The sequence below is a fragment of the Corythoichthys intestinalis genome, chromosome 21, assembly GCF_030265065.1.
Source record: "Corythoichthys intestinalis isolate RoL2023-P3 chromosome 21, ASM3026506v1, whole genome shotgun sequence".
NCBI lineage: Eukaryota > Metazoa > Chordata > Actinopteri > Syngnathiformes > Syngnathidae > Corythoichthys > Corythoichthys intestinalis.
This window is the reverse complement of record NC_080415.1, coordinates 28,023,091-28,035,362: the sequence shown is the minus strand read 5'-3', so window position 1 is coordinate 28,035,362 and position 12,272 is coordinate 28,023,091. Positions and strand designations below refer to the sequence as shown.

At 38.7% G+C, this 12,272-nt stretch overlaps 1 protein-coding gene across 6 annotated transcripts in view; it reads right to left on the bottom strand.

The window, feature by feature from the left end:
• The window catches only part of LOC130909201 (thyroid hormone receptor alpha-B), a 277,864-nt gene that overhangs the window by 19,310 nt on the left and 246,282 nt on the right, over positions 1 to 12,272 (bottom strand). For all 6 annotated transcript variants that reach the window (XM_057825377.1, XM_057825380.1, XM_057825382.1 and 3 more), the window contains 4 exons: positions 9,283 to 9,430; positions 9,009 to 9,214; positions 7,561 to 7,707; positions 2,267 to 2,525 (listed from right to left, as the gene is read on the bottom strand). In XM_057825377.1, the coding sequence (XP_057681360.1) occupies positions 2,267 to 2,525; positions 7,561 to 7,707; positions 9,009 to 9,214; positions 9,283 to 9,430 (760 nt within the window). The remainder of the gene's footprint in view (positions 1 to 2,266; positions 2,526 to 7,560; positions 7,708 to 9,008; positions 9,215 to 9,282; positions 9,431 to 12,272) is intronic.

The window sequence follows — 12,272 nt, the reverse complement described above, 5'->3', positions numbered from 1 at the left end:
GCTACCGGTAGTAGTATTGACGCAGGAGGGCCGCGTCTTGCGTCAAATAATAAACTCTGCCGTTCTTTTCGCGTGCGTCGCGTTGAGCCGCTTCTGGGACTCATCTAACACACGGCTGCACTGCAACTGGTGTGTATTGGCTGATTGACTGTACCGCCGCGTTTCACTGCGTTCTCGCGGCGGCTACGTTGTCGCGCCGTTGACGTTTCTGGGTTAAACTGTCCTACCGTGTTGGTCCTCATTATAGTAGAGAAGACAGAGTAAATATAATCTACACAAAGAAACTGTAACCCGATCGACTCACAGCCTCGAAAAGTAAGGGTTACATTACGTCAGAAACTCGTTCGGTACGCCTCCGTTCTGAACCGAGCACCACGTACCGAAACGGTTCAATACTATTACATGTACCGTTACACCCTCACAAATAATAAATAATTTGTTAACAACCGCCATTTCTGGGGTGTTTGTACACCTAAAGCAGCCCAGCGTAAGTCAATGTAAACAGTAACCTTAGCTACTGTTGGCTGTGTACTGTGGGCGGCCACGTCTTTAGAATAGACAGCTTTTTTACAGGGAAAAAGCCACCTGCTGAGCCAGAAGAGGAGCATAAAACCAAGTCCGTTCTGCATAATATGTGGCTAAAAGCTAGCAAACGTGGCAAAAAATGCGAATGCACGGACAGCATCATATCCTGGGGGCGAACTGTATAGCTAAAGCAAAGAAACCTTTCAAGGTTTAAGAAGAACTCAATATGTTTGCGACCAAGGATATTTGCCATCAAATTCTGGCGAGGCCACTTTTAAAAAAAGGTTTATTCAGCGTAAGGTGGCTTACTTTTTCCCTGCACTTAATGTTCGTTTTCAGCCCCATCGTATTATTTTATATTTACTGCAATTTACTGCCGGTCCGGGAAAAAAAAGGCCCACATCATCCCGGTCCGTGATGCAAGAAATGTAGGGGACCGCTGGTCTAAGCAACCCCAATTTTTTGAACCGTAGTGTACATAATTAAAAATCCCATATGATACACTACGGTTCCAAGCGACCCTAAACTTTTGAACGGTAGCGTACACACACATAATTTTTCATCATTAAATAAATGTATATTTTTTAAATATATAAGAAAGTATTTACCTTTTCCTAGTTTTTACTGTATTTTTTAATTAAAAAAATGTTTTATTTAATGTTTTAACCCCTTGTTGCCTACATTGTTTCCACAGATGCCTATTGTTGATAATTTGCATCATACAAAAATTTTACTGCTGCAACGATTAATCGATTAACTCGAGTAATTCGATTAGAAAAAAAGCTTCGATTCAAATTTTGCTGCCTCAAGTATTAATTAGAGTGGCGTTTTAATGGTTTGTTTTGAAAGTGTTTGCATTTAGTTTGATTGATTTGGGTGGATACACTCCCCTCTATTGGCAACAGTTAAATATGATATAATTCATTTCACATGGCTGAATCCAGCTGCTCCCTGTTAAGATCAACATAAAGTTTTTGTTCGAGCTAATGTTTTTTTTTTTGATACATTTTTAATTTAGTTTATAGGTATATTTAGCAGTTTTTTGTTGGAATGTGTGTTTGAACAATTTGTTTAGAGCACTGTAAAAAGAAAAGAAAAAAAAAAAAGAAAAAAGCAAGCATTTTATAGCATTTAAGCTAGCAGACTTTTGCTATCCAAGTTAGCCAAATGTTCTTTTGTTGTACTTATATCATCATTCATTCTTTTTTTTTTTTTTTAAATACCGTTTGAGGTTAATCTCAGGTATTCCAATTTATTTTTCCATGGAAGTGCAATTCTGCATAGTTTGAAGAAACACTCAGGAATTGTATTTTGTATTTGTGTCTAATGCTCTTTTGAAAGTGCAATCTTAGCTAGACTTTGATTTACATCTCCTAAACTTGATTCTGCAACGCAATAGATGTTCTTAATCCGAATACTCGATTATTCGAACTAACTAGTTGATAGATTAATCGATAGATGCAGCCCTAATAAATGAATATGTATCCTATTATCATTCTTTAATACATCATTTTATTGCTATTTATTTATGTTGAATATTTATTAAGTATTTTAATGAACTTTCTCAACTTGATTTTACATCCACTTGAAAACAAAAACAAGGAGAAATCTTTTTGAATATTAATTTTAAAACATTACTGATGTCAAGTGCAATCATAAACTGTGTTTTCGCTTTTTTGAAAGTGTTGCATCACTGCCATCTACTGACACTAGTGCCTCAGGAAAAACGTCATTGTTATACCTGAGCTCATGAGCAGCACGGCCTGCAGCAGCGCCACCTCTGTGTCGTCCAGGTTGAACTGCGCCAAGCTTTTGCCCAGGTCGAAGATGGCGTCCGACACCACGCCCAGCCCGCCGTTCTTGAGCTGCTCGCGCTTGACCGCCATCTCGCCGCTCAGCGTCAGCGTCTCGCTCTCGGGGTCGTAGCGCATGGCCGCCCGCAGCGACATGATCTCCATGCAGCAGCCCTTCAGCAGGATGATCTGGTCCTCGCAGGGCAACTGACAACAACCACCAAACTTGTCACTGATTCAAGATGTTTAACCTCAGTTATCTCTAAGAGTGGGAACCTCTTGTTACCTCACGATGCGATACGCGATACAAAGCTCACGATAACGATGATCTGACGATATGGCGATACAACGATTATCGATACATTGGTCAGGAAATCATTCTAGGATATTCTACAAACAACTAATGAACAGAAAAACAAGCTTCTGCTGCGAATTAAAAGGAGTTTATCACTAGTAGACGTCCAATCCATTTGAACTGGGAGGATGGCAGCGAATGAACGAATCATTCGCTGCCATCCCTCCCACTTCAAACGGATAGAACGTCTATGGCTGTCAATGCCAGCCAATGCCAGGCAATGAGGTAATTTTGGGCCATTTAAGGTAATTTGCCTGCTCATTTTCAGTTACTTCATGTTTATTTTGGGGTATTTTATGGGTCACTTCCTGTTTATTTTGAGTTACAGAACAGGAAGTGACCTGGGAATCGCCCAAATGAATAGGCAGTGACTCAAACTCAACAGGAAATGACCTGTAAAAGAACCGCAAGTGACCTGTAAATGCCCCGAAAATCAGACAGAATGACTGCGAATGCCCTGGTTTCGAATTAGTGCTGCAACGATTAATCGATTAACTCGAGTATTCGATTAGAAAAAAAGATTCAAATTAAATTTTGCTGCTTCGAGTATTCGTTTAATGTGGCGTTGTAATGGTTTGTTTTGAAAGTGTTGGCCTTTAATTGATTTGGGTACACAGCCCTCTAGTCTACCTCATTTCACATGGCTGAATCCATCTGCTCCCTGTTAAGACCAACATAGTCGTTTGTTTGCGCTAAAACTTTTTTGAATGCATTCCTAATTTAGTTTAAAGGTATATATATTTAGCCAATTTTTGAGGGAATATGTGTCCGAACCATTTGTTAAGAGCATCGTAAAAAAAACAACAACAAAAAAACAACAAAAAAAACAAGCATTTTATAGCATTTAAGCTAGCGGACTTTTGCTATGTAAGTTAGCCAATTGTTCTTTTGTTGTACAAAGATCATCTTTTTCTTTTTTTATATATATACTGTGTGAGGCTCAGCTCAGGTATTTAATTTTTTTATGTTGCTTATCTGATTACTCGATTATCCGAAATAAATAGTTCATCAATTACTCGACTACTAAAATAATCGATAGCTGCAGTCCTATTTGGAATGAACGAACGTTCCCAGTATAAATGGATTGGGCGTCGAGCAACGTCAATGGTAGCCTGAGACACTATTATGGTGGAAGAGTTTGGTAGCAACTTGTTCGTTCCCTTTTTTTTTTTTTTTTTTTTTTTAAACATTGACATCTTCTTAAAATCATATCTCGATTCTTAGCAGGAGCATATCGATAACCTTTTGGGTTACAAAGTATCACGATATATCACCATTTCGATATTTTGTCACACCACTAGTTATCTCACTAGCTGCTATTGTATTATCGTAAATTGAATCATAAGGTACCCAGAAGTTCCCACCCCTAATTACTACATCTCCTTTTCGAATGAATACAGCGCATAAACAAGCTTTATGCGCCAATAGTAGGCTCATATCTACATAAACTGATGCCGCATCGGTTCCAAATTGAGCCATGAAAAAAACCCTGATGTAGATTAGATTTCTGTGATGGATGCACACTGCAGCCCTCTCATATTCATCTACAGACTCTGCAATTAATTCCCCTTAATGAACGCCTCTTATTCCGCTGGCTTAATGTGTCGTGTACATTTGTTCCCACTGCACCAGCTTCAATACACATGACACCCCAACAGATATAAATTCAGCAAGTTAACAGGAACTGATGAATAAAGTGACATTAATGTGAATTAAAGCTAGTCAATGTTACTATGATGCTCTTGAAATGAATAAAACATTCATCAGCAACACCACGCACGCATTTTAATCTAGCGTCTTTGCTGAATACTAATGCTCATCGTTATTAATAATCTTTTAGAATATCTATGTAATCTACTTCGCGATGTCGCTTTAATTGGAAGTTAAGAAAGTTTCAACAGAGAGGGCTGGCAAGTTTAAGTGCCAAAGACGGCGATGGACGTCCAATCCATTTGAACTGGGAGGGGCTGGGAGCAATCGTTGATTGCTTCTCTTACAAATGGTGTTGTGCTGAACACATTTAGTGCCATTGATGCTTTGGTTATTAAATATCTTCATTAACTGGCAAAATAGCAGACTTCGTGTGTCTTGTCAATTATGGCTTTTGGAGGATTTTTTGTGGATCTAATCATGATAGACATTTCTAATAAATTTTATGTTTCTAGGTGAAATTGACTTTGGGGGCTGAATTTTTAAAACTTTCAAACCACACCAAGAATTGAACAACACGCCTTTAAATTACTGTAGCCGCTTCAAAGGAATGTGATAGCCTCCCTATATATTTTGGGGCATGGCTTCTTGAGACTTTTTTGTAGGCCTCCTCATGGTAGACATTCCTACCAAGTTTCATGTTTCTAGGTGAAATTGGCTTTGGGGGCTGATTTTTTTAAAAAACCTTTAAACCACTCCCAGAACTGAACAACATGTCTTTAAATTAGCCAATTCAAAGTAATGTGGCTGCTTTTTTTTTAGCATGGCTTCTTGAGACTTTTTTGTAGGCCATCTAATGGTAGACATTCCTATCAAATTCAGGTTTCTAGGTGAAATTGGCTTGGGGATTTTTAAAAACTTTTAAACAACTCCCAGAATTGAACGTCTTTAAATTCGCCTTTTTTGGGGGCATGGTTTCTTGAGACTTTTTGTCGGCCTTTTCATGGTAGACATTCTTAACAAATTTCATGTTTCTAGGTAAAACTTTAAACCCACTCCCAGAATTGAACAACAAGTCTTTAAATTAGCCAATTCAAACCAATGTGGCTACATTCCTGCATTTTTTGGGGCATGGCTTCTTGAGACTTTTTTTGTAGGCCATCTCATGGTAGACATTCTGACCAAATTTTATGTTTCTAGATGAAATTGTCTTTGGGGGCTGAATTTTTTAAAACTTTCAAACCACACCCAGATTGAACAACACGTCTTTAAATTAGCCGCTTCAAAGAAATGTGGCCGCCTTCCTATATATTTTGGGGCATGGCTTCTTGATACTTTTTTGTAGACCTTCTGATGGTAGACATTCCTACCAAATTTCATGTTTCTAGGTGAAATTGGCTTTGGGGGCTGATTTTTAAAAAAAACTTTCAAACCACTCCCAGAATTGAACAACATGTCTTCAAATTAGCCAATTCAAAGTAATGTGGCTGCCTTCCCGCATTTTTTTGAGCATGGCTTCTTGAGACTTTTTTGTAAGCCATCTCATGGTAGATATTCCTACCATATTAATGTTCCTAGGTGAAATTCGCTTTGGGGGCTGATTTTTTAAAACTCAAACCACTCCCAGAATTGAACAACATGTCTTTAAATTAGCCAATTCAAAGCAATGTGGCTGCCTTCCTGTATTTTTCGGTGGCATGGTTTCTTGAGACTTTTTGTCGGCCTTCTCATGGTAGACATTCCTACCAAATTTCATGTTTCTAGGTAAAACTGGCTTGGGGGGCACATTAAAAAAAAATGTTTTTTCGAACCAATCCTAGAATTGAACAACACGTCTTTAAATTAGCCGCTTCAAAGAAATGTGGCTGCCTTCCTAAACATTTTGGGGCATGGCTTCTTGAGACTTTTTTGTAGGCCTTCTCATGGTAGACATTCCTACCAAATTTCATGTTTCTAGGTGAAATTGGCTTTGGGGGCTGATTTAAAAAAAACAACAACTTTCAAACCATACCCAGAATTGAACAACATGTCTTTAAATTAGCCTTTTTTGGAGGCATCGTTTCTTGAGACTTTTTGTCGGCCTTTTCATGGTAGACATTCCTAACAAATTTCATGTTTCTAGGTAGAGCTGGCTTGGGGGCGGAATTTTTTTTTTAAACTTTCGAACCATTCCTACAATTGAACAATTCAAAGTAATGTGGCTGCCTTCCCGTATTTTTGGGCGCGTGGCTTCTTGAGACTTTTTTGTAGGCCTTCTCATGGTAGACATTCCTACCAAATTTCATGTTTCTAGGTAAAACTGGCTTGGGGGGCTGAATTTTATGAAACTTTAATCCCACTCTCAGTATTGAACAACATGTCTTTAAATTAGCCAATTCAAAGCAATGTGGTTGCCTTCCTGTATTTTTGGGGGGCATGGCTTCTTGAGACTTTTTGTAGGCCTTCTCATGGTAGACATTCCTACCAAATGTCATGTTTCTAGGTAAAACTGGCTTTGAGGGCGGAATTTAAAAACAACAACTTTCGAACCATTCCCAGAATTGAACTACATGTCTTTAAATTAGCCAATTCAAAGTAATGTGACTGCGTTCCTGCTTTTTTTGAGCATGGCTTCTTGAGACTTTTTTTGTAGGCCATTTCATGGTAAACATTCCTACCAAATTTCATGTTTCTAGGTGAAATTGGCTTTGGGGGGTGAATTTTATAAAACTTTCAAACCACTCCCAGAATTGAACAACATGTCTTTAACTTAGCCAATTTAAAGAAATGTGGCTGCCTTGCTGTATTTTTTCAGGACATGGCTTCTTGAGATTTTATGTAGGCCATCTCATGGTAGACATTCCTACCAAATTTCATGTGCCCAGGTGAAACTGGTTTCTGGGGCTCAATTTTTCAAAACAATCGAAAGACCTCCAAAAATGACCCAACAATTACTTTCAGATGGCTGCTTTAAAGCAATGTGGCTGACATCCCGTCTTTTTTTTGAGAATGGTTACTTGAGACATTTTTGTTGGCCTACTTATGGTAAACATTCCTACTACATTTTGTGTTGTGAAGTGAAACTGGCGTCAGGGGCTGAATTTTCAAAACTTTCAAACTACCCTGTACTGTAGAAAGGATTGACGTGACTTTAAAATGTCTGCTTTAAAGCAAAGTGGCTCATTCTCAGTTCAAATAAATCGGACGTCTATCGCAGTTAATGGCAGTTTTTGGGAGGTGTGAATTGTGTTTTCTCACCTCTGAAAACATGTGAAGTTTTTTGGCAAAGTCGACCACTCGCGTGATGGCGGGAGTGATAATCTTGGTGAACTCGCTGAAGGCCTCCAAGTCGACCTTGTCGCCGTCCGACGTGGGCGCCACCGGTGATTGGCCGATTTTGTCCGGCTGGAAAAAAAAGGGCGTTAATGGATGCTGGGAGTGGAATTACAAGGGTATACGGTTTGGAGGATATATGATGTTTTAGACAAATATCGACAAATAATTGATGATTAAATTAAATTACAACTATTTCGATGCGCTTAAATTAAAAAAAAAAAAAAACAGTAAAATGTTTTTATAACAATTAATTAAAAAAATGAACAAAATGTGAAAATAAAATATTTAAGAAAATTACATTAAAAAACTAAATATTCTCCTTATTTACCACTTAATTTCAAATTTTTAAAAATTCTTTAAATTAAAAAAAGCGGAAAAAAGTCAATCTGATTTCTGTTGTCTTAAATTAAAGCGCATGATAATCTTTGCAAGTAATCAAAATGACATGTTTGCTAACATCTGCTTTCCTTTTTTAAAATAATAAATCAGTTACAAAATTCCACAGTATTCCTAGTCGTTTTTCTCAACTCATAATTTCGGTTTCCAATGCTCTTTTCCACCTAAAAAGCTTTACATTGACCACAAAAACTAACCAGTGATCAACATAATCATTTGTGGCTTCCCTAGATTCAAGACTGCTGTGGAAAACAAACAAGACAGTTTAAAGGATGCTAATTGTTGATAATGAAGTATTGATTAACGACTGCTGCTTATAAAGTGGTGTTAATTGACGCAAGCGCAGTCACGGGGAGAAGAAGGACTTCTAAATGAAACTAATTTCAAGGTTTGGACAACAGCAAACAGATAATGGGAATTCACAAGGGATTGAGGCTACTGAATCTCAATCAAGCATGAGCACAAAAAATGTTTTGTCATAAACAGACATGGGGAAAAAAGTATTCATGTTCTCAATTTATTCTAAAAATACTCAAACTTTGAAAATTCACAGTAATTTTGCAACCCTAATTATGAAGAAAAAAAAAAACATTTGATGAAGTAATCCCCATGTGGCCTCTTTCCCACCACACCCATGCACATCCTTCTAGTTGCCTAGCAACCACCTTCCACAATAACTGCAACCCAGCCCCCAGCGTACACAGGACAACGTCGCAACTTTAGGCATAACCCAGTAGAATTGAATGCCGGAAAAGTGCCGCGAACCCAGAGTTAACCAGCAAGAGAATCGACAAACTCTCTTGCGCGGCCAAGGGAGGATTTGCCGAGGAAAAACAGACGGGAAGGGAAAAGGAAGAGTAGGGAGAGATTAAAGCGAAAGGAGGAAAACAGGAGAGGAATTAGCAGCCCGGAAGGATTAGCGTGAAGAAATCCGGCCCAGACTGCGACTGGAAAACCGAGAGTTTGTTTCTCACCAGGAATTTGCGCTTCTGCTTCCACTGAGAGCCCTGAGCGTTGGTGTGCCGGTGGGCCTCGGTCACCATGTGGATCAGCTCCCACTCCGACCCGGTGGGCTCCGGCCGGTTCTGAAGCGTCTTGACCATTTCCTCCTTCTTGCGGCGCTCGCGGTTCTCCTCGATCAGGCGCCGCTTGGCCACCCGCTTGGAGTCGTCCAGAACCACTGCGGAAGAAGAGGCCGTTTTTGTCTTTGCGCGTCGCAAAAATTTACAACAGTGTGACGGGACTGACAGTCCATAGCCATGCCAACGGCGATGCACTTCTTGAAGCGACATAGCTGACACTGGTTGCGCGTGATCTTGTCGATGATGCAGCAGCCTTCGTACTTGCACGAGTAGGCGGGGTGCAGGTTCTTCTGGATGGTTCTGCGGAAAAAACCCTGCGGTGGCACGACAACGTAGTGACTTAGACACTTCTTAAATTACTCAGATTCTTTAATCTTTGGCTGACGGTGATAGATATGCCCTATGCCCTCTAAAAATAATCTAAAATCTCCTAAATGAATTCTAATAACTCTTAAAGGATAAATACTCTCTACTAGTAAAAATAATCAATATAAAACTACAGGTAAATGTACTGAAATAACCCATCTAAGTATTTTAAACACTCTTTGACCAACTGAAAACCCAATTGAAGTAATCTAAATACTCCTAAGTGTGCTAAAATACTTCTTAAAAGTGAAAAATACTCTAAAATGGAAATACCCCAAGATTTATTGACATATGCTTAAAAATTATTCTTACAAATAATCAAAATACACCTAGATGTACTGAAATAACCCCTTTAAAGTGCGTATGACACCAAAAAGCATGTTTATTTCATATTTCACGCGGTGTTTAATGCTCCTGAATGAAATGGACCGCTTGGATGTGTGTGGAAGCGATCGTTTTAAATATTCAATTTTGGAATCCCGCGCCATGAAAATGAGTGACTTCCGGCTCCAGTCTCGAGTTGAGAAAGAGGGCGCTGTGACGTGTACGGTATAAGGAGTCCTCTGCACTATACAGCCGTACTGTTGTATGAGAAGGACTAAGAAATCAGCTGATTTTGCGGATTAATTTGTTTATTTTTCGCATAACGCCAGCCAAACGGCTGCAGAAAAATCTTGCAATACAAGGGAGAGGCATGTGAGCCTTTTTGGGGTTTCAAAAGGTTCCCATTCACCGGTGGATATTGGCCAAAACAAGCCCTACTACTGTGGGACCATGGGACTAGTGAGTAAACATCGGGTTTTGTATTATGTCAAATACTGGGATCATTTTAATACGTAGGTGGCTTGCATTTTGTGGCTGACATGCTCCTTGTCCCCTCGGCCGACGATCAGCGGCTTGTCGCACATCCCCCCGCCGGGAGAGCACTATACTTGGCTTATTGCCCTCTTCATGTGCCCGGTGTTCTGTCAAATTTTCAAACCGGTCAGAAATTGCAACTTTGTGTTAAGAATAGCCGTGAATACAGCGATTACAAAGTAAACACTACAAACTTTCTTTAAATAAAGGACTACTTACGTTTGATCATGGATAGGCATGTAAAAAGCTCTCCTCATACACATATTGTCATGATTGTCTTCGCCGATCGACAACCCAGCCATCATGTGAAATGATCCGGGCTAGTTATGTGTGATTTTCCACTTCGAAGACTTTGAAACATCACTCGGTTCCGGTTAGCATGTCGGCTAGCTGTCAAGTCTCTTAGTTTGTTTACATTTTCCGAAGCCGGGGAAGGGAAATGACATAAGCCTGACTTAGATGGCATAAAATATCGTTCGGGAGGTGCGACAGTACAGGTGAAGTCGACAGTTTTGACCATTATGGAGTAATTTTGCCATGTCGTACTGAATAAATGCATTTTTATTTCATATTCTATTTATCACAAGACTGTTATTTGTCATGACCATGCCATTTATTTAGCTATTGGGGAAAAAAATACTTAGATAAAAATAATATCCCGTATAAATGTTGGAGTAGAGAGACTGAAACAATGACATTTTGCGGCTCTCTTCGTCGCATTCTCCTCTTTCTGAATAATCCCCCCTCAATGGGCTGAATGGTAAAACAGATGAGACCATTCTCCCGCTGACGTCATCAACCTGTTGGGGACGCTAGAGCCCTATAATGGTAGGCGTGGCTAACCGGCAGATTAAAAGACTAATTTCTCGTCATCTGCACTTTGCTTAATTGTTGTATACAGTATAGTCGAATCGTCTCAAAATACGATACTAAATCACATAATAATGCTATTTAAGACTTTTTTCTCCTGTCGTATGCACTTTAAGTATTTTAAACAGTCTTTGATCTAATAGAATACCGAAGTAATCTAAATACTCCTAGATGAGCTGAAATACTTTTCAAAAGTGAAAAATACTCTAAAATGGGAAATATTCATTTAAAAGTCATCTTGAAACTACTAAATTACTCAAGAGAAATTACATAAAAAACATAAAATACACTTCCTTCCTTCCAAAATGTTCACAAAAAAATAATTTAAATATGCCTAAATGAACTGAAATACTTCTTAAAAGTGAGTTAAATCCTCTTTAATCTACTAAAATATTGACTAAAAATCATCTGATTAATCCTTTAAGTGCTGAAATACTCATAGATGTATTGAAATAATCCCAAATGGAAATCTTAATACTGTTTAACCTACTAAACTATAAATACTCTGAAAAGCAGCAAAAATACTTCCTAAGTGACTCAAATATTCTTTAATCGACTAAATCACGCTCACTAAGAAAATATCTAAATATGCTTAAATGTACTCAAATACTTCTTAAAGGGATCCACGGATAGAAAGGCTTGTAGTTCTTAAAAGATTACCCTTATTCTGAGTTAAAATAATTTGATATTGAAAGCCCTCTTGACGTTTTCGTTTTTAAAAATTTGTAAAACTAGTTAAACTAGTAGGTCACCATTGCTGGTTACGTTGCCGGGCTTCCAGAGTATGACTCTAGCGACATAAAAATGTCATCAGTTCAACCCTTTCAATTTGAATCCGCGAGGAACACAAATAAGCATGAGAGCACTGTTGATATTCCACAAAACGAGCAGCAAACGCAAAATGAACAGGAAAGACAGGATGAGACGAGACGAGAGTTGGGGGAAAAAAACGGTTTTCTGATAAAATGTAATACACCGAAGAAACGTTGTACAAGAGGCGAATTTGACACCCAAAGTACTACCATGCGGTTTAAGCTTGTTTTGTTTAGATGCATACAGACA